Below are 27,015 nucleotides of genomic sequence, written 5' to 3'. Positions count from 1 at the left end.
ATATCAAAAACATGTTGGCAACTTGGTTTCGGCCCAGAATGACACCACAGTCCTGCCCATGCATAAATATGGAAATTCACACTAAGCATAACAACCAAAGAGGCACCAAAATACCCTCTCAAAATGGCAAAACAAGAATTGAAAACAATTTGGACACAAAAGTGAATTTTCAAGGATAACATTAAAAGAATTACATTTAATCAGAGCCCCTTAATTATAATCTGAAAAATCTTAAATTTAGGAAAGTTTCAGACGTGCATAATTATTCTACCAGATAGGGGCAGTTCCGCCAATTTTGTTGTTCCAAGAATAAAGGGCAAGAGTGCACTACATTTTTTTATACCGGAATTCATGAATGGAGTTTACTTCCCAACAGCATCAAATGTTCCAACAATCATCCTCAATTTAAAAGGGCATATCTCTCTTCTCAGTCATTTTTTTAACCGGCTGATTTTTTAATAATCATTCTTTGATGATTAGGCCTATTCTTGTACTTGTATGTTTTTGTGTGTGTGTTTTTAACCCTAACCGCCCTGAATGCTCCAAAATCCTTTTTGCAAATTGGAGGAATTTGCAGGATTGAGGTTACATGGCAAAAGTGGGTTGCTGATTTCGGAGTACGCACTGTGTCAAGGTCTTGGGCCGGACCTTGTGTTGTTTATGCTCAGCCATGCATAAATTTAGTCCTTGATTATACTTGACATCCTCCGCACTGCTCCAGGATGTCACTGCCTCTGCCTCAGCCTATTGACAGTCATAGCTGGAGGATTTTGCAGGATTCTGGCAGTGGTCACCCCTCCATGGACCATATTCAAGAAATAGCGGAGGAATTTGCAGGATTGAGGCTATATGCTATTTTTCCATGAGGCCAATTGGAGGATTTTGCAGGATTGAGGCTACATCCTAGCAAAAAGGCCTAGGGAGTTAGGGTTAAGGACTCTAATGGAAATAAGCCATGTACATAAACAGCTTTTTGGGTTATCTTTGGCTTTGTTTTTATTTTTACATGTAATACGTTCATTTTTATGTACCACTGTGTGTTTGTTTGTATTTGCCAAAATAAATAAATAAACAAAATCTAAGCGTACCAGCAATGACACCATCAGAGGGCAGGTCAGGAAGCAGACAGCGCAGTGTGCCAGCTCAACACCACCAGGCGTGGCGAGATCGACCCTGATGAGTACTTAAAGAGGTTGTGGAATGCTCGAAGACATTTCCGTCATTTTTTGGGTATATGTAGCCTAAGGTGTGATGAAATAAAAACGACTATTGTTTCTGTCATGAAATGAGTACAAAAGGTACTTTTGAGAGCTGTTTTTCAAGTCCTGTCATGCCTGTTTCGACCCGAACGTGCAATTTGTGTAAAAGTCGTCATTGCGGGCAGCAAACAAACCACAGTAAATCGTGACGTAATAAACAGGACTCCCGATGCAGAGTAGCATAAACGAGTCCTGTTTGTTACGTCACGATTTACTGTGTTTTGTTTGCTGCCCTGAAAAATAGCTCTCAAAAGTACCCTTTGTACTCATTTCAAGACAGAAACAATAGTCGTTTTTATTTCATCACACCTTAGGCTACATATACCCAAAAAATGACGGAAATGTCTTCGAGCATTCCACCACCTCTTTAATTGAAACTGTTTTCCTTCAAAAAGGTGTTTGTGCTGTGATTTAAACTATGTGACGTCGATCTCAAAATCAGGCGTGACAAGATCGACCCTGATGAATACTTAATTGAAAATATTTTCCTTTTAAAAGGGGTTTGTGCCGTGATTTAAGCCATGTGACGTCGATCTCAACGCCAGGCGTGACGAGATCGACCCTGATGAGAACTTTAAAGGGAATATACAACATTTGCAAACATCGAAAAATAAAACTACCAAGTTTTTACGAAATACTTTTACTAGGATGTTGGTGAATGAGAGTATGAAGCATCCTGTAAAATTATGGCACCTGGTGTGAAGTCATTTTCAAGAAATGGTATTTTTGTATACATTTCCAACGGTGGTCGGCCGACCACCGTCATGACCGTTGGAAAAACCTAACTATTTTTCAACTACTGCTCCAACTTTACACTTTTTTCTGTCCAAATTTTGTTTGCTATTGGTTCATGTTCAGGAACGGGTGCAGGCCAGCTAGACTGGTTCCCTTACCTTACAATTTTCCGGCATCTATAAATTGATCCATTTTATCTTTAGTGGAGTCAAGGAACCAGACTACTTGAACATTTTTGTTTTTCTTGGTTTTTCCAGCATTTTCGAACACAAAACGTCAAACATGTCAGTGTAACAATATTTGATCTATTATACTAACCCCTCAAATAGTTCATTTCTGAAAATTACAGCAAAAGCCAATGATGTACATTAATTCCCTTTAAGAAATTGGTAAACCTGGAACCCCCCACCCCCACCTCAAAAAAATAAACAATCAGGGAGCATACAGTGTATTTTTCAGACTTTTTAAGTGAGGGTACATGTATGTGTATTTATCATATGAGTGAAGGGCAAATTTTGTCAAACGTACCAAGTAATAACACGTTAGAAAAAGTGGTCCTCTGAAGAACACAATTATAATGGCTTAGACGGCTAATTATCTTAGTAATTATAAGGAGAGCTCGGGAAAAAGTGGCCATGAAAACAGGCAATTTGGATGATTAGTAACAGAGGCAATATGGATGATTATTAAATTGACACTTCATTAGAGTCATTAGAGCGGAGCCATTACTGTACATGTACATGTAAGGTGTAATTGCACGATAGTCCAGGTTTCTCTAGCCCTCCCTCAGTCACTGGGAATAAAAAACAGACGGCAAACGCTTCATTCGTCATTCAGAAGAGAGCACGGGTCTAGAGAGCTAACGCTGAAAAATATCACTTGCCTGTAAGTGATCTTGAGCTAAGCGAACCAGCAATGGCACCATCAGAAGTTAGATTGTGTTTGCTCTGCATCGTTTTGTTTGTCACGTTTGTACTTGCTGGTGTGTGCTCTGCTGCCGGATGCCCAGCCGACTGGATACCATGGGCAGGCTCCTGCTACCTGGCCTTGATGGCTCTCTTGTCGGTAACTGGTCCACGGCAGTGCAGACATGCATCGACAGGGGCGGCTTCGTGGTCATGCCGAGCTCGGACGGAGAGAACAGCTTCTTGAATGCCTCTTTCCTTGACAAGCAGGGGAGGAATTTCTACGGATTTTGGATCTACTGCACTGATACATACCGTGAAGGGGAGTGGGTATGCTCTGAGGCTGGTACTACCAATGTGCCCTACCGCAATTGGGAGCCAGATCAACCAGACGATGATACCCATCTTCAAGTCCAGAACTGGGCCTTCTTCATCACTCGCAACTACAAGTCAGGCAAGTACATCACTGGCTTGTGGGGTGACGCGAGGGAAGGTGCCAAAAGGATACACATAGTCTGCGAGCGCCCACGCGAAGAAGGATGCGGTTCGCCGGTTCCCGCCGTAAATGCTGCCTTCTGCATCCCGTTGGACAAATCTGGACGGCCGCTGGTCAATCACTGCCTGGTCAGTCATGCCTTAGAAGAGCATCCAACAACCGGGCCGATGGCCTGTGCCCGTAGGTGTGCAGACCATCCCATCTGTCGGTCCTTCAACATGTGGGCGGGTCAGGGCGCAGACAACGCAGTGTGCGAGCTCAACAATGCCAAGCGCGACGAGATCAACCCTGGGTACCTCACTGAAACTGTGGGATGCACTTACTTTGACATTTCATGCTTGTACATGTACATGTAGATGTACATGTACAGCCCACATGTACCAGCCTCGGTAAATATTAACATTGTTCCTATATAATCATTTAACTGTGCACGTTTAAACAATGAACACAAGACAATGGATATAACACACAAGCACAAATCAACACTGCCTTCAACAAAAGGTTTTGTCTGCTTTGCCCAACTTTGCCTTTATCTGACTGCATGTATTGACTGACTGCTCTGCTTGTATTGGCTGGTTGAAAGAGAAGTCGATCCAGATGAATACCAATGCACTTGTTACAGCAGAGCTAGAGCTATACATGTACATGTTACTGTGCACGTTTAAACAATGAACACAAGACAATGGATGAAAAGGAAAAAATCAAGCACATCAGTGATCAATAATTCGATGATTAATCATTCAAATTTTGCAAAGAAATACTTTAATAACTAAACGTAGGTGGATTTTTTTGTTCAATGTCTCATTCAAAAGTTTTTGCTAGGAAAATAGCAATCATTGAAAACAAGTCAGGTGTGTTTACAAACACAAATGCCCCGCAACCGTGACTGTTTCCATGACATAACACCACTCTAACATCAACTTACATGTACCTTGGTCAAATGGAACGTTCATTGACAGTATTAGTGTCTTCTGTAGGTTTTATATGAATTAATCCCTAATCCCTATGATCTCAGAATAAATACAAGATTTCTATTGTTTTAGCCACTGTTACCTTGACCCTTGACCTTTCGACCCCCAATGCGATAGGCTCCTTAGGATTGCCAAGGACAATCCACAAACCAAATTTGAAGTTCATATGTAAAGTATATCTCAAGTTATCACGCTGACAAAATTTCTTTTGTTTTTGCCACTGTGACCTTGACCCTTGACCTTTTGGCCCCAAATGCAAAAGGCTTCTTAGGATTGCCAAGGACAATCCACAAACCAAATTTGAAGTTCATATGTAAAGTATATCTCAAGTTATCGCGCTGACAACATTTCTATTGTTTCAGCCACTGTGACCTTGACCCTTGACCTTTCGGCCCCAAATGCAATAGGCTTCTTAGGATTACCAAGAACAATACACAAACCAAATTTGAAGTTCATATGTAAAGTATTTCTCAAGTTAACGCGCTGACAAAATTTCTTTTGTTTTAGTAACTATGATCTTGACCCTTGACCTTTTGGCCCCAAATGCAAAAGGCTTCTTAGAATTGCCAAGGACAATCCACAAACCAAATTTGAAGTTCATATGTAAAGTATTTCTCAAGTTATCGCACTGACAAAATTTCTATTGTTTCAGCCACTGTGACCTTGACCCTTGACCTTTTGGCCCCAAATGCAAAAGGCTTCTTAGGATTACCAAGGACAATCCACAAACCAAATTTGAAGTTCATATGTTAAGTATTTCTCAAGTTATCACGCTGACAAAATTTCTATTGTTTCAGCCACTGTGACCTTGACCCTTGACCTTTCAGCCCCAAATGCAAAAGGCTTCTTAGGATTACCAAGGACAATCCACAAACCAAATTTGAAGTTCATATGTTAAGTATTTCTCAAGTTATCGCGCTGACAAGATTTGTCCAGACACACACACCCACACACACACCCACCCACCCACCCACCCACGGAAGGACAAGGCGGAAACAGTATGCCCCTTCGGCTTCGCCGCGGGGCATAAAAAACCATGTATTTGTCGAGGTGAAACTCGAACATAGCACAGGGCAACCGGATTTGTAGGCCTATAGTACCCATTCTAGAACCACACTTTTACCAGGCAGTATAGGATAATAGGCCCTTTAAGAGGGTAAATATCAAGCAAAATTAGGGATGGGGTATTATTCAGCTCCACTTGTCTCTCCCCCAACTTTTTGTGCTTACATATAGCTGTTACATTGAGGTCTCTGCCCAGAACGTTACCAGCGTGTTGCTCATGAATATGGAAATTCACATTAGCATAAACACCAAAAAGGCACCAAAATACTCTTCAAAATGGCAAAGCCTACAAGCCACTGGAAATTGGTTAAGAAATTGGTAAACCACGAATCCCCCTCCCCCTCCCCTCCCCCCAAAAAAGGGCAATACGTGCATGGAGGGTGACTTAAACTTAAATAATGTGTATTTTTAATACCCACTTTTTTCAAAGTGTCTCTCAGCTTAAAAAAACAACATAGCTGTTTATAATGGCCCTCTAATGGACACAATTATAGTAGCTTAGACAATTAGACTGCTGATGTAAGGAGAGCTTGGGAAAGGTTGCCATGAAAACAGGCAAGTTGGATGATTACTAAACAGGCAATATAGATTATCATTAAACCGATGCTCCATTAGAGTCATTAGAGCCATTAGGTGTAGGCCCTAATTGCACAATTAGGTTTTTCTAAGTACCCTCCCTCAGTCACCAGAAATAAAAGTTGAACAAAATACAGATGGCAAACATTTCATTCATCATTCAGAAGAGAGCTCGAGTCGAGAGAGCCAACACTGAATATCACTTACATTTGGTAAGTGATCTTAAAACTATATATTAACCAACGAGCAATGGCACCATCAGAAGTTAGATTGTGTTTGCTCTGCATCGTTTTGTTTGTCACGTTTGTACTTGCTGGTGTGTGCTCTGCTGCCGGATGCCCAGCCGACTGGATACCGTGGGCTGGCTCCTGCTACCTGGGCCTTGATGGCTCTCTTGTCGGTAACTGGTCCATGGCAGTGCAGACATGCATCGCCAGGGGCGGCTTCATGGTCGTGCCAAGCTCGGAAGGAGAAAACAGTTTCTTGAATGCCTCTTTCCTTGACAAGCAGGGGAGGAATTCCTTCGGATTTTGGATCCACTGCACTGATACATACCGTGAAGGGGAGTGGGTGTGCTCAGAGGCTGGTACTACCAATGTGTCCTACCGCAATTGGGAGCCAGATCAACCAGACGATGATACCCATCCTCAAGTCCAGGACTGGGCCTTCTTCATCACTCGCAACTACAAGCCAGGCAAGTACATTGCTGGCTTGTGGGGTGACGCGAGGGAAGGTGCCAAAAGGATACACATAGTCTGCGAGCGCCCACGCGAAGAAGGATGCGGTTCGCCGGTTCCCGCCGTAAATGCTGCCTTCTGCATCCCGCTGGACGAATCTGGACGGCCGCTGGTCAATCACTGCCTGGCCGGTCATGCCTTAGAAGAGAATCCCACAACCGGGCTGATGGCCTGTGCGTGTAGGTGTGCAGACCATCCCATCTGTCGGTCCTTCAACATGTGGGCGGGTCAGGGTGCAGACGGTGCAGTGTGCGAGCTCAACAATGCCAAGCGTGACGAGATCGACCCTGGGTACCTCACTGAAACTGTAGGATGCACTTACTTTGACATTTCATGCTTATAGACGTACAGCCTACTGGCCGCGGTAAATATAATCTGGTTCATAAGCTTTTATCCGTGCACTTTTACATAATGAACATAAGACACTGGATGCAAAGGACAAAATCAAGTACATGTGTATACATGTAGGCCTACATACATGACATATGTACATTCCATGCATTTTTGGTTCTTCATTGACGTATACAAGCACTGTACAATGCATACTCATCCACTTGTACTCATAAAATATCCACCATGTTCTCTTATCATGCTAATAAGAGAACAACATTTTAACAGAGTAAGTTCGCCATGAACATTGTGGCTTTATGGAAGGTTGGAATGGAAGGTTGTTACTTGCACTATAAATTGTACCGGTACAAGTTTACATGTACGCGTGTATGATGTACAGCGCAGATCCAGAAATTTATTACAGTATACATGTACAAATGTTTCTATATAGCTGATTTTTTTAAAGTACATGTAGCTACACCTTAAAGATATTCTAAGCTCTTGAAAAAACGCATTTTTTCTCTTCACTAATTTTCAATTTGTAGCCTACATGTATGTTTTGTGTGAATGAAAATGCTACTTTAGGTTCGATCTTTTTTTGAAGATCTAATTAAATAACTAAACGTCGGTGGGTTTTTGTTCAGCGTCTCATGAAAAGCGAATAACTTTGTTTGTTTTTTTTCTAAGAAAATAACAATCGTTAAAGGGAATATACAACATTTGCAAGCCTAAAAAAAAAAAATACAGAATTATCACAAAATACCTTACTGGACTGGAAACATCCTGTAAAATTATGGCACCTGATGTGCTGACATTTTCAAGAAAATTTTCGAGAAAAGTGGTATTTTTTAATCAATTTCCAACGCTGGTCGGCCGACCTGCGTTGGAAAAAAAAAAGGTTTTTTTTTCGAATACTGCTCCTGATTTATCAAATTTAGTTAAGTCCGCATTTTCTTTGCAAACGATTACACACCTGTGAACAGGTACAAGCTGGCTAGACTGATTCCCTGACTCTACAACTTTCAGACATCTACACATTGCTGTTTCTTTCTTAAGTCGGGTCAGGGAACCAGACTGCAAGAACATAATTGCTTTTCTTGGTTTTTCCAGCATCTACATGTACGAACCCAAAACGTCAAACAAGTCAGCATAACAATTCTTACTATATTACTAACTCTTAAATCCATCTTATTCTGAAAATAACAGCAAAAACAAATGTTGTTCTTTCCCTTAAAAACAAAAACAAATCTATTTTCCGAGGTGAAACTTGAAAATAGCACAGGGGTTGCATCTTCGAGGTATTTGGATTTATACAGACCGCATTCTAGAACCACACTTTTCCAAGGCACGTATTAGGCCATAAATTGGTGTATTCCAGCAAAAACAGGGAAGGCTTATTCAGCTCCCCTTTTTTGTCTCTATCCACCCCCCTCCCCCCCCCCCCTCCCCCATGCACCCTGATACATTCGTTTGCCAATGGTGTGTAGTGTTAAACCGGGTTTAAAGACACGGCTATCAGTCTGTGTGGTCATTTTATTTAATCCCGTTCCATTACTGTAAAACTTTTCATTGATCAAACTGCAAGGGCAAGTTAAGTCTGTGAGTGCTGGAAATCTAACACCATTGGACAATAATCCCCACTGTGTACACACACACAAAAATCAGCCTGTAGCCTTCTACGGAAAGTTTTGTTCGCTTTGTCCAACTTGGCCTTTCTCTGACTGCCTGTATTTACCTTGTATTGACTGGTTGAAAAAGAAGTCAAGACCAGTACAAGTGCATTCCTTACAGTAGAGTTCCATGTAACAAAACATCAAAAACTATTTTGCTACAAAAAGGAGTTTTGTGCCTTGATTTTGACCCATGTGACATGGATCTTCTTAAATCACTGTATCCTCTTTTTAAAGTGTGGTTGTGTTTCTGAGGGGTTAGATTGTTGTAACTTTGATACTGCAGGGAGAAAATTGAAAAGAAAAAGGTTTAGAAAACCGACTTTTTGTTAAAAAATTACGAATGAAGAACGTTATTTTTACTTTGACACTCCGTACAATACAATGTAATGTGCGTGTAAAATAGATGTGCTACAGTTTCTCTTTTCTTTTTCAAATTCCATATTTTGGATAAAAAATTATTGATGAAGTGTTACGCAATTTTCTTGATAAATTGAACTATTTATACCAATGTTTCAGAAATAGTAGTAATAGATTTTGTTGAAAGTAAGGAAAGTATGTGTTTAAAGATAAACAGATTCTTCTTTGTGGAATTTGTGCTTCATTTATCGAAATAAATTCTTTCCTCAGTTGAGGAACTTGAACAAGGATTTCTTTAACAACAACTTATTAGATGAAGAACTCCTGTAGTCTTAAGTTGCAGCCTATCAAACATGACTATGAGTAAATTATGAAATGACTGAAGATGTGATCTATTGGAAAACAGATTAGCGTGACCATTGTTTTTTTTTATCATTCAGATCAAGGGTAGGAGTTGTTACTGATCGTTTTGTTTTGAATTTTGTTCAAATTTTGTCAGTATTTCGGTCTGAAACCACTGTCAAGCTGCTTTTTGGTGATTTCACTCTTTGCCACTATCAGAGCAATTACATGTATCTTCATTGAACAATATTATTTTAAATCTAACTGAAGTAAACTCAATAAACACATCGTGGAATATGACAGATTTATAGTTTTATTTTATGGTCATTGTTACCATTTAAAAGCATTCTTTTTATTTTATGTTAAAAGTCTGCAGATTACAAAATTTAACTTTTAAGTAATTAAACAGAAAACAGACATACATGTACATTGTACCAATTGAATTCAGGGTGACAAGTGATGGCAAGATATGGGAATCTTTCCATATATCTTTCAATTGGATCCTTCCTCTATGATTCTACTTTATAGAGAAGTATCGGAAAGATTCCCATATCTGGCCATCACTCATTTTTTTTCCCATTAGTGATCTATCAGCCATCAGAAAGTGATATGCCCTAAAAAAGAAAAATTTAGCATAAAATATTGAAGTATTTACCAAGTTTACCAAGAAAACACCAAGAAATTTTCAGACCAGTCTCATAGGGTTTGTGCACAGCGCGACAAGTGTTGGCGAGATATGGGAATCTTTCCCTATACAGATAAAAAGTGTGTGTCTTCCTTGAAAATTACAAATGAAGATGCTGACGGTATTTTACCTCTACGTACGTGTATATCATTCAATTGAATTGTTTCCTTCTTCAATGATCCTACTTTATAGTGAAGTATCATTCACGTGGTATCAAGTGTTATTACCCCTAGAAGTATGGGTGTGTAACAAGACCCATAGTTCTAGGGGTATAGGCAACATCAACCTACCTCGTACTGCTGGGAGTGTTTACTGGCGGTGACCGTCCATTCCTTGCCGGCCGACGGCGCAGCTAGACCCAACGGGATGATGCTCGATAGTAGGAACACTCCCACAACTCCGATGGCCGTCATGCCAATTCGTCTCATCACTACAACAGACTATTTCCTTGTGATTCCTTTAGGTTGTAACCAAGATGTTGGAGAACCGTATGAAACTGTTACAAAACTGTGTTTTCGTGTACAGTGATTCCACGGTACCGAAAAGTCAACGCTCTGATCCACGATTCTGTGACAACTTGGCCACAATAAACTTAAGCCGGGTCACTGCGCCCTCTCATGCGTGCACTGTTTATATAGACTTACAAGACTGCCACGGAGCAGTCGTCTACGGATTAAGCTCCCAAGTCAAACAATAACAACACACCAGCTCCAAATTCTCCAATTGCATATCTTAAGAGCAAATGATTTAGTCCCTTCTGTCCACACGGACCGGTGCATGCAGAGTGTTCACTTTATCACAGTCATGACCCGTTTAAGCAATTTCACACCTCAAAAATGTTACATTCATAAAATACATTTACTACGAAACAACGTGTCATCAAAGACCGGTACAGGTGAAACTGGCTGTTCCAGTTGGCGCCCTTACTCCCTCTGCACCATTTACTGCACAAAAATTAGTCTTTGAATCGTCGAACGACTTTAGGCCTTTTTATAGCCAAGTGGCTTAGATCCATTTTTTGACAAGATCATGCCCGACTGGTCCAAAGCACTAAATCTGGCAGATAGATTCGTATAGCCCTAAAGAAGATTTTTAGGAGGGGTGGGCGGGGCCAAGAACACGATATTTGGGGGGCACCAAAAAGTTTGGCCCCCAAAAAAGAGGGTCCAAAAAAATTACGGCGAGGGGCCCATTTTAGGGCCCCGCAATGGGGATTCAAAATGCTCTGTGGTGGGATCTGAGGCAATTTCTGAGAATTTTAACCAAATTATTTTAAGGAAAAGAAAGTGGTGTACGCAGTGCCCGCTTTTATGGCGACGTCTCTTAAAAACATTGGGTTCGGTGGTTTTCTTGGGGGGGGGGGGGCGTTGCCCCCCCCCCCCCCAGATCCGCCCTTGAGTGACACCTGAAATTCTTTTAGAAGGGGTGCTTATAATTTGTAATAGCAGCTGTTATTAAAATTGTATTCCCGTATTTTGGTATTTTTTGATTTTCTTTATTTTTTTGAAAAATCCATTCTGGGGATTTTAGTTACACATCCTTACTTTAACAACATTTTATGAAACATATAAGTGACTGGATAAATATGATGACACATGAAAGATCCAAAATGGCTGCCACTATAGAATCACCAAGTATTGTCTTGCCAAACCTCAGCATTGATGATCTTCAAATTCAGTTGCTAACTTGCTGGGATTCGCCATAATAACCATCATAATCTCTTACTTTGGGGGACTTCTTTTAATTTGTTCAAGACCCCCACGGACGTAAGGCAACCTTTCGCCTAATGTTTAGCCCAATTAGTAACTTTTATGAATTGTAAGCTCATAAATAATGATGAGGTTTGGCAAGACTGTACTTGATGATAGGGCAAAGGTAAATGAGATGAACGTTATGGTAATAATTGTAGCCACTTTTGGATCTTTCGTGTCCTCATAATTATCCATTCACTTATGAAATGTTATTGAAACAAGGATTATGTAAGTATAATTCCCAAAAATACCCTTCCAAAAACTAATTTCAGGTGTTACCCCTTCATATCTTCTTTAGTTTAGGGGGCTATATGAATCTATCTGCCAATTGCTTTGGAACAGTCGGTCACGATTCCGACCATATGCCACCTGACTATTATGACACCAAAGGAAAAAACTCCTTTTTTACCAATCTTCTTAGCTGGACTTCAAATGAGACTTACGCGCTTGTTTATAACAATTTTCAAGAGGGAGGGGGGGGGGCGATTGTTTAATCAGCCTCCATTACCTGGAATACCCGGCAGTCGGCCAAGCATGCAGGAACAATGAAAAGCCACACAAAAAGGCCAGCCGCGCGGTCATTGTTCAGCCTTCGTGTGCGCGATCCAAGGAGTGTCCTCTAGCTTTTGTTGTGGGGTGGGTTTTAGTTGTTTTCTCGCACCGTACCCGCGGGTGAAATACCATCAATCACCGGTGAAGTGTGACCGTGACCCGGCGCCCGTAAAAAGGTAAAACAGTTTTTAAATGGCACTCTTTGTTGTAGCATTCTTGCTGCCGCGTTCATTGGAACGAATTTTTTTAAAGTTTCGAATGGTTGCGTCAATAGTTGGTTACGCTTCAAAGTCAGGAAAATGATTGAATTGCGATCGTTTTAAAGGATGGACTGCAGTGAACTATGATGAACCCAAGCGAAATATGATTGGAATTTTGCGAAATGGAAATTCGCTTGTCAGTGAACGAATTATGAATTCCTTTTGAAGCAAAATCAATTCACGTTAAATACGCATAACTTAAGCCCACTCATAGAATGTATAATACAGTCTGAACCGTGTGGTTTTTTTTTTAGAGTCAGCCAGGACGTCAGTGAGATTATTTATTCCAGTCACTGCTTCTTGGCAGGTAGAGACCCGCATGGCCACGGTAAAATGTTGATAACAAAATATGGATTGTTACGACAATATTACAATATCCTGAACTTTCATCAATAACAAACAAGTATGTTATAAACATCTTTGCGTATAATTTGCGATAACTGATGACTGCACTAATCGCCTCTAATAAACACTTTGTGTATTAGATTGTAAAATTTAAAAAATGGATAATTTTTTTAGATACTCAACTATCTACATGTACCATGTGTACAATATAAAATAAAACAAACTTAGTTGCAAATATAGAACAGGAAGTATGTTTTCCCGGCTATTTTAAAACATTTTTCATTCAAATTCACCTACTCTTAACATTCAACTTCGTCCGAGAAAAGTGTTACACGTTTTAACAAAACCAGTTAAATTAGTCATTTACCATTCAATTTCAAAGTTTCACCGTCTTTAGTCAGCGGGTCGAGAGTATTCGTCTTTACCAGGCCTGGATTATGCAAAAGGCACATTATAGACGTGACAGAATGGCATGAAGATGTTCGGCGTCCGAGTCATAAGTCCGACGCCTGATAGGTCCAACGCCTCACAAGTCCGAAATGTCGGACTTAAGGTTTTATCTGAAGCTTATTGAGCTGAGATTAGGACATATATAGTGACTGATGTCCGCATTGGCGGGGGGGGGATTGGGGCGGGGTTTGCTTAATTCAAAGAAATCTAGAGCAACAAAGAGGAACTGCAGTTTATGGGCATTTGAAACACACGCACACACAATGCATTTACGCAATTAACAGAACGCAAGACAAAATAACCCGTGAACAATTGAAACCAATTCAACGACCAGATCAATAAGAACACAGTAAATGGTTCTTAGGTTTTAAATTCGAATGTAATTGTATCTAGGGAAATGGCCTAGTGGTTAAATTGCTGACCGACGGGTGGAGGATCGGTGCTTCGATCCCGCATATGTCATTTTAGTTTTCAACATTAGCTGTCCGACGCTTTCTATAAAGGATTTAATTTCCCGTCCTAAAACACCAACAGTATACCTTAGCTTAATCGGTAAGCACTGCTGCTGGGACTGTCTGCGAAGTCCAGGTTAATTGTGCATCTTCGTATACGTTCAAGGCATGTGGTCCACTCGGAGGATCAGGGCATAGGGTGCCGCCCTGTTCCCCCCTTAGCTCTTTGCTTTTACATGGTGCCTGGCCCTGTGGGGCTATATGGATGGATAGGGAAGCAAGTGTGTAGGCAGGGACCCCCGAGATCCCAGAAGAGTCTTATAAGGGATTGGCATGGGTTCATTGTTATGCGCGCATCCGATCCCTGACTGCTTGGCTAGCACATAACTTCTTCTTTTTTTTCTTTTTTTTTAAACACAAGCAAGTATTAATTCGCGGAATACATTTTTATGTATTTGTTTAGGAAAAGAAACAAAACACAGCCTCTGCATTAAGCCTATTAATATTATACAATCTGCAACAAGATTCAGTGAAATAGTCAATTTGTGAAAACAAAATGAAAGTACACAGAGGTCCGCAGATATGCAGTATTTCATTATCCTATCTGACGTGATTACATCCACTTAGACTATTACAGTCTCACTATCATGATTTCTCCAACTGTTAAAACATATTTTGGAGGAACTCTCTGATATATCGGTAGCTCTTATATTTCTATGACAAGTTTCCAACAATGACCCGGGACAATACGCATGCGCACGGAGTGATGAGGCGATAAAATGCCCACAATTCTTTGCGTTTCAATGACAACATTAATGTATGAAATTAGCGCACGGGTTAGAGCAACGTGATCAAAGCGAAGCCAAAACGAACCAAGCTTTGAAAAAAAATGGCGAATTTTAAAGGAGCGTCTGCATCACCGTTCAGAACCTACAAACCCCCAAACACATCAGACATGAGATACTGGCCGTACTGGCCCTCGATGAACCCCTCCTCGGCTTCGACGTGTGCCGCCACCCAGCAGTTGACTTTCTTCTTTCCGGCTTCATTGAAGACAGGGCGCCCTCGCGCGGCTGGCTCCCCCTGCTGCCGACCGCAAGGTTGTAAACTGGCACCGCCCGGTAGGCTGTCGGTTATGGACATCTGCGAGTCACTTCGTCTGAACTGACCTGGAGACAAAGTAAGACGTGAATAGCTGTGGATGAAATTTGTGTTGCTTAATGGGCTCCGTCCACAAGTACCTCTTCAACGGCCAGAAAAGAAGAGTTGGGGGATCGAGACCTAGGCTAGAGGAGATTTTAGGGACAAGCCAATCGGAGTGACTAGTAGGCCCTTCTCCGCGATTTGGTTAAGATAATATAGACGTTCATAACATACCGACCGAAACGTCGAATTAATACCACTGTTTGTCACTTTACATTGGGTATCGGCATTCCTTCTCCCACGTTATACTCTCCACCAAAGCTTCAAATTACATTTTAAAAGGATTGATCAAAATGTTGGCTTATATTTACCAACGAGTCCCCGTGCGCTGGTCGACAGCTCGGCCCCGCCATTCAGATAGAACCCCAGGAAGCTGGGCTTATCCCTATTGGCCTCGTACCGCGTGACGGTAAATTCCACGCCCTTCCGGAGCGTGACGCTAGCCGCTCGTCGGTCCACCTTGACCGAGACCTCCCCGAGCCGCAGGGTGCTTCGGGCCTCCCACAGCATGGTGTGGTTGGCGTTGACGACGATCCGGGACGGAGTGAACCGTATCTTGACGGGGGATGCGTCTCGCCGCTGGCCGGAGAATACGGCCCCGATCTCGCCGATGTACGTCTCCTGTTTTTGAACACCGTGCTCTTGGACGAGGTTGGTGATGATTTTGCCGTTTATGTACACACCTAGATATTAAACAAATGTCTAGTCAAATATCATTGTAATATACATGCACACAACTTGATTGAGAAAGTTACCCAGCAAAATTAAATATCTTGAAATTATCTCTCCATTTTAAGTACTGTAATATCCTTCACGATCAGCAAAACAGACAATACATTGTCAATTTATTTTCAGACTAGCTCACCTTTAACCCGATCCTTCACTAAACTGATGACATCACCAGCCCCACCATTGATGTCAAAGCACAGAGATACATAGACCCGAAAACTGCCGGTTTCACCTACCAGACACAAAGGAAAATTTAACTTTGCTTATATAGATTTACAAGTCCTCGCATGTAAGCAAACTTACAAGTTATTCAGTCCAAAGTCAAGTCACATGATACTGTACTGCCTCCACTGTAACCTTCCTACTATACTGTTTGCACAGTCACAGACAGTCCAAAAGTTCCATCCACTTCCCCTGCCATTTCACAGTCGGATCATATTTCAAGCAAGCTCTCTGACAAGTCGAATTCAGTCAACAGACGAAAACAGGCAAGTGATAGCCAGATATGTCTTATCAATCTCTGTCAAAGCATATCAAGTTCAGTTTATACATAAACAGTCACAGCCAGTCAATCCTGCTTTAGGTAGGGCTAGGAGCTCTTAAACGGAAAACAGTCACTTTATTGATTTTGACAGAAAGGACAACTTGGAACAAAATGGAAGCTTGCATTGCGCAGGATTGTTGCATGTGACCGGAATTGCGAACAGATTTGTGATTTTATTGTGAGCGAACTGCTGATGAAGTCAATGCGACACTTTTATGTGAAATCACAATGTACCTCTGTGAGTTGTCTGTGATTTTGATCTAAAAGGGAACTCCTTGTTTGACACACACGCCATCTACTATTTGCTTTTAACAATCTTTAGATTATGTATAAAGATATATATACATATATCGTTTGTTCAATTTGATTTTCCAAACATACCGCCATCGGGGCCGGGAATGATGACGACATCTGGCACGACAGTCAGCGCCTTACTGAGACCGTCTCTGACATCGACGGGCAGCTGGCGCTCCCAGACGCTCAACCCCACCGCGCCCGACCCGCTCGGCGCACCCGATAAGCTCTCGGTCACCGTCATTCGCGTGTAGGGGTTCAGGTAGGCGTAGCGGAGCGAAGTATCGGTGATGTCGCGCTGAATGACCGGGTTGGGGTTCTCGAAGCTGTCCCTTTTGCGCTCCAGGGTCTGGATCATGACGTAGGCCCAGATGCGCTCGATCAGATCGGGTGGGATGGACGGGTCCAGTAGGACGCGAGCCGGCACCTATTACGCAAGACAGACACAAATAATTGCTTATTGGTTTATACAAGTTTCTTTTCTGCGTCACTCGACTGCTTCTGGATCATTTATAAACTCCAGTGCAATTTTAAGGTTGTAAATTATTGCATCAAGCTGATACAGTGAGGGCACAATTCCCGAACTGTGCCGTACAATCAAAGAACATGTTGACTCTAGCGTAATAAAGCACAAGGAATTACAGGTTGATAACTAATATCATACAATGTATATCAATACAGGTTGATAACCAATATCGTATCATTACAAGTTGATAACTTGTAAATCTATCAAATCATAAGATCATGTTCTGCAAAAGACAGACAGCCATAGAGAGCTCAATAATGGAGATTAAAATATTATCTCTCTCCTATATCCTTACTGATCCATTATTAAACTAAGACCTGACCAAGGGCAGAACACCTTATATAATTTTGTTTGTGTATAACTACTACATCAGAACATCCGTACTTGCTAAAATTACGCAAACACTTCATCATTATTGATTTTGAGGAAGCCCATTCAAACCTTGGCTTTTTGTTTCCCCAATATAAAATGATCCAAAATTGTTTAATCTGTATTGATAATTCGGTTTTTTTTTTACCTTCTAAGACAGTATTAATATTGTTTAAAAAAAAGACAGCGTGAACTTATACCTTTATGTAAACAGAGATCAACAACAATACAGATTGTGTCAATTCGTAACATTGCGTTGTGACTCACAACGTCTTCTGTGACAAGACAAAAGAAGAGGATATTCGATGTTATACTCACAGCTGTGTTACTGTCCGCTGCCAACGACACTTCCCTGTCAGCAGTCTTGCCGTACATGAACGATCGCAACACGTGATTGGCCAACCGGTTCTCATCCAACCTCCCCACGATCACGATCTCAGACCCGTTGAAGTAGTTGGCGAAAAACCGGTCGCTCAGCGTGTTCGGCACCACGCCTTCGGAAAAGTAGAACTGGAGATCATACAGCAGAGGTGTTGCTACCTCATCGTAGAATCCTTGAAGCAGGATGCTGGCGTCGGCGCGCTCCGGTATCCGCCGAGCCACGCCGTGGTTGTTAAGAGCCAACCGGTTCAGGAACCCAAAGTCTGCGTCTTCTCCGAATGCCAGGCAGAAGAGCGAGTAGTCTCCCTTGATGGCGTCCAGGACATTGCGCTCGATCTCCCGCTTGTCGACCTCTCCGAAGGTCGGCTCGCCGTCCGTCAATAACACCAGCATGGAGATGACTTTCTCCCCGCGGACTTTCTCGCCCTCTCGTCTCAGCATGTTGACTCCTTCCAGAATGGCGTCATTGATGTTGGTGGCTGAAAAAAGGGAACAAATAAGCCTCCCTTTTGCAATTCTGCTTTAACCCTCTAAAAGAAATTATGAGACTAGGATGGGACAAGATACGAGCTCTAAATTCGCACCAATTACAAATCCTGCGGTGTTTGCAATGAGTGATGCTACATCCGAAGCAGATGATGTCACAAACACGTGAACATTTATAAACTGAGGATCACTGGCACACGCTCAAATAATATGTAAATTATGGAAAGTGCAATGGGCCAGAGATGGAAGCAGACAAATGACCAACGGGAAAATTGACAAACCAACTTTACCACTGACCAACTGACCGAACAGCTAACTGACCAACCAACTGGTAAGGGAAAGCTAAAGGTCCCATTGCCGTTACTGGCCGTACGAATCAGGTGCCTATCTTTTTCACTGTTGGGTTGTCAGAGAGAGTGTTCCAGTTTTTGGTCCGAATGGGATTCGAACCGCCAACCTTCCACTCCGTAGCTCCAAGCTGTAACCGCTCGGCTACGAGGCCCCCTTAAACCAACCGGCTAACCTGACAAACCACCAAAATTAATGGTGAAACTTTAATACTGAAACACCGATCAACCAACCAACGTACCAAACTATCCACCAACTGCCTAAACAAGTCACTGCAATAACCATCGGACAAACCTGATCCACTGACTGACCGACGACCGACCGAACCAAGACATACTTAGCCATGCATCAACCAACTGGATGACCGAACTGCAATGTACCCACCGAACCAAGCTACCGACTAAACAACTGATACCAACCAACCAAACAACCGTCTGACAGACCAACCATCCGATCGACCGATCGGTCAACCAATAATGACAATTAAACCAATAAGCCCTTCCACTAAACTAATCGACGGACTGCAGCCATCAATATGAATCTTACCATCCACTTCCTGGAGCTTATCCACGTACGACTTGGCATACTGGATATTCGCCGGCACTGCGTCCACCATCTTATACCGGTCCAGGAACTCCACCTGGTTGGAGAAGGGTAAGATGTTGAACTTATCTCCCGGCGAGATCTCGTCCAGGATGGTCTTGAGGGCCGCCTTGACCTGAGACAGCTTGGTACCCTGCATGGAGCTGCTGATATCGATGACGAAGACGACATGCTTACGGAGCACGGACAAACCACTTGGAGAGAAGAACTGGACAAAGTAGTCGTTCAGGACCTAAAGGAAAGAGGAGATACGCATAATAATATCATTAACGGAGAGCACCTAGCTAGTGATCCAACGTGAGTAGCAAAACTCTAAATTGCTGGTATAGATATCTGACATTATGGCTTTTTATATTCATATTCTGTCATACCAAACTGGCCCGAGTGAGAGGTGTGTTTTCCCCATATATTTCAAATAATGAAATACGGTAGGGTTGTAATGTATGAGCCAATTTTGTCTAGTTCCTGTTACCGTTGATACACGATATAAATATATATCTCCCGCATCGGAGCCTGAATCTCAAGTCAAAACCGACGTCAAATCTCAGGTTTGAAAAAAAAACCCACTCAAACACCAACCTGTATGTCGCCGGCATCATTCGCATGGATGACGTCATACTCAACTGTGAAATCTCCCATGATGCCCTCCGAGCTGAGCTGCTGCTGTTGCTGCCTGGTGGGCTGGTACCTGACCCTCCACTTGCTCTTACTTAGGCGGGACATCAGCTGTGGGAGGCGGGCCAGACTGTCGCCCTGGGAGCGATCGGTCAGGTAGGCGTTGGCAATGTTCACCCCTTGGGGCTCGATAATGCTGACATCCACCGCCAAGTTGTTCACAACCTACGACAGTGAATGAAACGAATGAAACATTTCTGTGTATTGTAATAACACAGAAGAAGGACCCAACACCCTATTATAATGACGACACACGTCTTTTTCTCATCCATAAACGATGGCAGAGAACAAATTGTCCGTTGAGTACATCAGGCAGGGGCGGGTCTATAGCTTTCAGAAAACTCATGGAGACTTGGGGCTTTGATATTTGGGTGAAGGCGTGCTCCTGCTATGGGGTCCTGAGGATGCCCTCTGCCAAAATATAAACCAATATGAATAAATTTAGGAACTTTGAGTCAAATTGCATTGTTTTGGCCACATTCTACTAGTATCAAACATTTTCAGCAGCTAAACGGGTTGTAGGGGTGGGGGAGGAGTAGCAACCTCGCCCCAGATACGTTACTGTGAGGGGAATGGATAACTTCACAATGTTGGTCAATATGTGTCAGGGCTTTTAATTGTAAGTTTTATAAGTAAGCATCATGTACACAATGTGTAAAACTTAGAAGGCCACAGTTCTCCACATCTTTGGGCAATTTACTATAAAGGGCACTATAGCGCAGGGCCTACCGGTATGTCTTTGTATAGGGTTCATAATTATTGAATGCTAAATGGTACCATATTTATGAAAATAAACCCCATCACCTGTCCAGGATAAAGGCCGACTACATGTTTAAACATGCCCCTCCGTCTCGGAAGAAGCATCTGGTAACTTAGCGAGAACTCTGCCGAGTCACCGGGCTCAAGTTTGACGGACACGAGGAAGACTTTGCTCTCCGGATCCCTGTAACGGCAGGAGAAGATTAATGACGTCAACAACGTCATCGGCAACACATGAGCAATAACTGTTTACCAAAGAACCAAACTGCCTCAAAATCATTATAGTATTTTCAAATGTTCGTCTTGTTTTGAACTCAATGTATTGAGAATACCAGACTTGTATTCGAGTCATCAAACATCGAGTCCAAGTCCGAGTTCTGAGTCATGCTGGTCGAGTCCGAGTCCGAGCCACGAGTCACCAAGATCAAGTGCGAGTCCGAGTCACGAGTCACCTTTAGTATACATAGTGTAAATTGGAAATAAATATTCTCTATTTAATGAACTGCAAATACGTACATGTATAACATGTTAAATAAGGCATGGCACCAGTGCCATGTGCTGATTTCCCAAATCGATGTATAGGAAACAAGCCAGTCGCATGCACACGCGCTGTGTACGTACACAACAGTTAGATGCGTTTATTCTGCACCGCATCATTTGCTCAAACTATATTATTTGCTGAGAAGAGGATCGTCTTCAAAATAAGTTGTAATTATATTGTTGAAAAAAATAAGTGATTTGTTGTCATTTTGGTTGAGTCCCGAGTCATGCAGGTCAAGTCCAATTCCGAGTCCGCAGGGTTCAGTCCGTGTTCGTGTTTTTTGTCATCGTGACTCGGGTCGGAGTCGGAATCCGAGTCCGTCGGGTCGAGTCCGAGTTCGAGTCATTGTCATCGTGACTCAAGTCGTGCATGTCCGAATCGTGGGAAATGGGACTCGAGTCGGAATCAAGTCCGAGTCGGAGTCACGAGTCATACAAGTCTGGAGAATACTGAGCCTGTGCCTCAGCGAACCATTCTAGAAATGTTCCGCTTCTTTCAATTTTACTGGACAATCATTCCGAATCCTTCATCAAAATGTTAGTTCCAGATGCAAGGGCGGATCCAGAACACAATTTGGGGGGAGGGGGCCAAAAAAAAAATTTGTTCCCCCAAAAAAGTGGGTCAAAAAATTACGGCGTGGGGTTCGGGGCCCGCTTAAGGGCCCCGAAAATTTTTTGGATTCTAGATGCTCTGTGGTGCGATCTGAGGCAATTTCTGACCACTTTAAGCAATTTTTTTTGAGGAAAAGCTGGTGGTGTACTCATTGCCTGCCTTTATTGCAATGTCACATAAAAAAAAAAAAATTGGTTTCGTTTTGGGGGGGCCATGGCCCCCTTTGGCCCCCCCCCTGGATCCGCCCTTGTTCAGATGTTGACTCACAGTTCGGTGATGAAGCCACCGCCATTTGAGAGTTCCAGATTACCGCTCTGTAGGCTGACGTTGCGACTCTTCTGATTAGCGACACCATGGTACGTCTTGCCGTCCAAGACCCTTGTTGGACAAACCAGAAATCATTATAGCTTAAACTTATCACAAATGCTTATGGAGGACGAAATACATAAATAGTATCTGAGCAGTGGTCGTGGCAACACTGATTGTGAAATGTGTTTGTTTTGAAAACCTAAGCTTTTTGGGCGTGTGTAATAAATGAATACCAATTCCTTCAAGACATGTGTGAGATCATAATAATATGATGAAACCTTTGTTTTAATACATACAGGGTAAAATCTGTGATGAACGCCTGTAGAGGAATCTTCTGTCTGAAGACGGCCCATCCCGCCTTACTGCCCGTGTTCTCCATGGTAGAACCGATGGTGGTAGTGGCAAATCTCAAGGCAATCTGCGAGTTGACGGTCAAACTTTCGGTGTCTATACCATCCTGAAATTGTGATAAAAACAGGTGTCACTTTAATGTAATTGATGAATCACTGGGTGAGTGTTTTTTTCTGTTTTGCTGTATCTGTTTGCCGACCAGGTAGACAGAAATCATTCTTCAAGTGTAAAGGTCTCTATTGTGCCAGAGATTCATTAGATAAATCCGAAACGAAGTCCAGGTTTTGAAAATGGTCTAAAGCAACTTGCAGACATTTAGATGAAAACTTACCGAGCTCTCTGTAGCAACAGTAAACGGGTCTCCGGTGACTAGTGGTTTCACTGTGTGATAAAGTAAGTGTTTTAAAAATATTTGTTTTATGCAATACTTAATTGGATGAAAATGTGTAATAAGTCTGCTATCTCACTGTGTTATAATTGCTGGCTAAGTCTTACTTCCTACTTTTGTAACTTCTATTGCCTTTCTGTTTGGGAGATCAGTTTGAAGTAACGGTTAGGGTAATTTCGGTGTGGCGGTCTAATGATGCCTCTATTTCATAAACCAAAAACAGCAAACAAAGCATAAAAAGAGAAAGAACAGATAAAAAAGGGGAACAGAATCACCATGTTACGGAATTTAAAGTAGACCTTGAAATCAATAAAGCTGAAAAAAAATATACGAAACTTTTTCATCGATTAACGATTTCTATGGTTTCTACTTTTCATTCCATCTCATAGTTTACATTATTTCTTCCTTCCCGATAATCAACATTTTTCTTGTTGCTTTTTTTTTTCCGGAATACCTACCCGGTAGGTCTTCCAGTAACCGTCTGAGTATATCCATAGTAGTCCCCGTGTGTATGATGGAGGGTGGCGGTACGTTACCCGTAGGCTGGGTCCCGCTAGACAACGACATCGGAGTCAGCGGCGTCACGAAATTATACCTAAACAAAAAAAGGTAGGTAACTTGACCTAGTTTATACTAGTAGAAGATTAAACAAAGAAACGGATTTGGGTGGGATTTGATCGTTGATCCATGTACCGTCCAAATTTTGCTCAATTGTGATAAACGGCGTAAAAAGGTCCCGAGTTCAAAAACCCACGCCTTCAACTCTGCTTTAATTGGTTCTATTTGTTATATCTGTGTGCTAAAGAGGACCGATCATTATAAATCAATGGGTTTTTTCATCAGATAAAAAGATGTAATTTGGGGCATTTGGGAAGTGTCGTATTATTAAACAAAACAGCGACTGTTCTGTTTTTATCATGGCATTAATTTTACTTCTTCAAAGTTCTTGGTTCTTGGTTGGTTCATCTCCTAAATACTCCGCGTGGGAGTTTATACAGGAGACCAGAAACATCGGTCCGTAGCGTCAACCGAGTTCTTTTACGTGCATTTGATTACACAACACACGGGGCCTACGGCTTTACGTCCCATCCGAAGGACGAAGCAATAATGGTTAAGTGCCTTGCTCAAGAGCACAAGTGTCCATCCGGCGGGCTTGAACCCACGCCACTGTTGCCTCTGAAACACCAGAGCATGAGTCCGGCGTCTTAACCGCAAGGCCATGACACTCCAAAGCCGATTGAAGTTATCTTTACTACAAAAACTGCGGTTTTTAATAACCACTGCGGTTTGCAATAACCACTATGTGATAAGCTGTATTGGACAAGCAGTTTACAATTTTTACCAGCCAGTTTGAATTCAGCACCGACATATCTTTTAGCAGCTTTGGCAAGTCTGACTTAGGTTTTTATAGTAATATACAATCCCTAACGCATCTAACGACTGACTGCGCGCTTCAGACAGATCGAGTCCATCTGCATTTACACGCAACATAAACCTACAATTTCATATTACCTGATCGCAAGGGACGCAATTCTATCAGCCAGCGCCTGCCGTGTGGCTGGATCTTTGGTGACAGCAAACTGGTTGATGAGATCTTGGAAGGTTTTGATGGCCCAGATACGCTGCACCACGTCAGGTACCGTGTTCTCACTTTCAAGTTCAGGTGCCGAAATCTGTATTGAATACAGAAATATGACAGTGACGACTTGTTAGGTTGTTCCCCATGCTCAATACTTAATTGATATATGCTACCGTCGGTATTGAATCGCAGATGTGCACATTGAGATTCCATCTCTTTCACGTAATTGCAATGAACGATTTGTTTGACAAAATAAAAACGATTGTGTCTTCCCACCCAAGGGTGACTGCATGCAAGTTTCGTCAAAATCCATGAAATCATGTAGAAGTCCTACATATTTGTTCAAAACGTTAACATACATTCGGTGATACGGTCATGGTATACAGGATTTAGGACTGGTTACTGTCTCCCAAAACTTCGTTTAGGTAAAGCAAAGTTCAAAAGTAATAATAAACTGCATCTTTTTAAAGATTGTTTGTTATTGTCTAATGTATTCTGGAGGAAACTATTTGACCATCTTGTTAACTTAATAAAAAATACAATTTAGAGATTCGTTTTAAAGTCCCCCATATATTTTGAACGTTTGTCAGCTGGTTTTTCTTGATTTGTGCATGCGTAGTTAGAATATCAAACTTTTCTAAGTTTCCTTTTGGAAAGACCCGCGTTCGATCGTACTGGTATGAAGTTCGCGAGCTTTCTTTCTCTACATAAAGATCTATCGTTGATCCTATTTCAGCGGATATCTTACCCTGATGTCATGCCGGGTATCTCCGCGATACTGCTGCCTGGTTGCGGTAGTCCCGCTCACGCTGCTCTCCAGGATGTAGGAGCTGGGATTATCCAAGAATTGTCCTGCCACGGACAGCTCTGATCCCTCGAAGTAAAACGGAAAGGAGTGCACCGACAAATCCTCAGGATTGGACACGCCAGGTTCGTACGCCATCTCCACATCGAAGAGGACAGGCCGGGACACCTAATAAAAATAATTACAGAATATTTAATGACAATAATAATGACGATGAACGTTTTGCTAGTGGTTACGATGTTTGACTCGTGTACGATGGTACGTGGATTCGAACCCTACCACAAACATGACGTTTGTGCCCTTGGGCAAAACACTTAACTACATTTGCCTCTCTCCACCCAGGAGTATAAATGGGTACCTGTGAGGGTAGAGGCCCGAATGTTTGCTGATATCGGCTGCCGCGTGGTCTCATGGCCTGATGAACGGAAGAATTATTGTAACGTGCTTTGAAATTGTTGATACGATTGAAAGCGCTATATAAGCATTACAATAATTTCTTTTTGTGTTTGGACATCACGCTTTTACATCATTGATGGCAGTTTTAACAAACTTTCGTCCAGATCCGGACAACTTTTCTTTTTGACGGTTCTTAATGTTTGTCCGAAGATATAAAATAAATACTACAATTGCCTATGGCACTCTATCTACCCAGTTATTTAAAGGGCACCCGTCCCAGCAGAGGCCAAATTCCCTCTGATCTGCTGCAGACACCTCGTCTCATCGCCTGAGGAACAGGTTGATGGGAAGCACCTTGAGTCCTTGGTATAAACTGCTGTATAAGCAGGAATGTGTTTTATTTTGTTGTACTATAATGAGCCTCGAAGTAGAGCTTCACCTCGAAGTAGAAGCTCTGGAGCTGCTTGCTGGCGTCGGCCGTCTCGTAGATCCGCCTGGCGTAGCCCCTGTTCTGGAGAGCCAGTTGGACCAGGAGGTCGAAGGAGAGGTTGCGACCGAAGCCCAGGCAGAACAGCGCGTGCTCCCCGTTGATGGCCGCGTTGACGGTCCGGACCAGTTCCTCTGGGTCGGTGATCCCGATGGTTGGCTGGCCGTCCGATAGGACGTACATCATCGAGAGGATGTTCTCGTTGTCGGCGTGGATACCGGACTGGAGGTCCAGCAGCGCATCGGCTTGTATGATGGCTTCGCCTAGATTAGTTTCTAGTTTTGAAAAATAAAATTTGTAAGTGATTGTAAGAGATTGATTTGTCTTCATGGATCAACCTTGTGGTTGTTGTCTTACTAGATTATTTTAAAAGAGAGGAAAATTCTCCTGAATGGATATTGGAGTTTTTGACATAAGAAGACATTGAGCAATTATCACAACACTAAATCAAAGGCCTTGACAACATCCCTGGAAAAGAAACAAGAACCAACCACTGGAGAGAAAGAATCCAAACCGACCCTCCTCTAACCGACATGAAAATCCCTTCTGCTGAAAACCTCCCCTGATGCAGAAGCAAAATAGATCGAGTGGGAAACTCTCAATCGCCTGAGGACAAAAACTGGTAGATTTAAAGCTCCCCCAATGGGGTTACAAGACCGACCCTATCATCTGTGAGTAGTGCTGAGAGC

The 27,015-nt window shown here is 42.4% G+C and overlaps 2 protein-coding genes across 2 annotated transcripts in view; both read right to left on the bottom strand.

The window, feature by feature from the left end:
* Positions 1 to 11,042, bottom strand: part of LOC119736992 — a 58,388-nt gene extending 47,346 nt beyond the window's left edge. Inside the window, exon 1 of the mRNA XM_038211038.1 lies at positions 10,422 to 11,042. Within this exon, the coding sequence (XP_038066966.1) occupies positions 10,422 to 10,559 (138 nt within the window). The 5' untranslated portion in view covers positions 10,560 to 11,042. The remainder of the gene's footprint in view (positions 1 to 10,421) is intronic.
* A 3,302-nt stretch (positions 11,043 to 14,344) lies between these two features.
* The window catches only part of LOC119737937, a 30,362-nt gene continuing 17,691 nt past the window's right edge, over positions 14,345 to 27,015 (bottom strand). Inside the window, exons 18-32 of the mRNA XM_038212614.1 lie at positions 26,279 to 26,601; positions 25,387 to 25,611; positions 24,572 to 24,732; positions 23,518 to 23,654; positions 23,003 to 23,052; positions 22,617 to 22,777; positions 22,279 to 22,389; positions 20,904 to 21,042; positions 20,004 to 20,264; positions 19,368 to 19,656; positions 17,925 to 18,466; positions 16,799 to 17,138; positions 16,010 to 16,105; positions 15,456 to 15,827; positions 14,345 to 15,110 (exon numbers count right to left, since the gene is read on the bottom strand). Of these exons, the coding sequence (XP_038068542.1) occupies positions 14,872 to 15,110; positions 15,456 to 15,827; positions 16,010 to 16,105; positions 16,799 to 17,138; positions 17,925 to 18,466; positions 19,368 to 19,656; positions 20,004 to 20,264; positions 20,904 to 21,042; positions 22,279 to 22,389; positions 22,617 to 22,777; positions 23,003 to 23,052; positions 23,518 to 23,654; positions 24,572 to 24,732; positions 25,387 to 25,611; positions 26,279 to 26,601 (3,446 nt within the window). The 3' untranslated portion in view covers positions 14,345 to 14,871. The remainder of the gene's footprint in view (positions 15,111 to 15,455; positions 15,828 to 16,009; positions 16,106 to 16,798; positions 17,139 to 17,924; positions 18,467 to 19,367; positions 19,657 to 20,003; positions 20,265 to 20,903; positions 21,043 to 22,278; positions 22,390 to 22,616; positions 22,778 to 23,002; positions 23,053 to 23,517; positions 23,655 to 24,571; positions 24,733 to 25,386; positions 25,612 to 26,278; positions 26,602 to 27,015) is intronic.

This window comes from Patiria miniata, unplaced genomic scaffold, assembly GCF_015706575.1.
Source record: "Patiria miniata isolate m_02_andy unplaced genomic scaffold, ASM1570657v1 HiC_scaffold_3, whole genome shotgun sequence".
Classification (NCBI taxonomy): domain Eukaryota; kingdom Metazoa; phylum Echinodermata; class Asteroidea; order Valvatida; family Asterinidae; genus Patiria; species Patiria miniata.
This window is presented reverse-complemented; position numbering and strand designations above follow the sequence as displayed.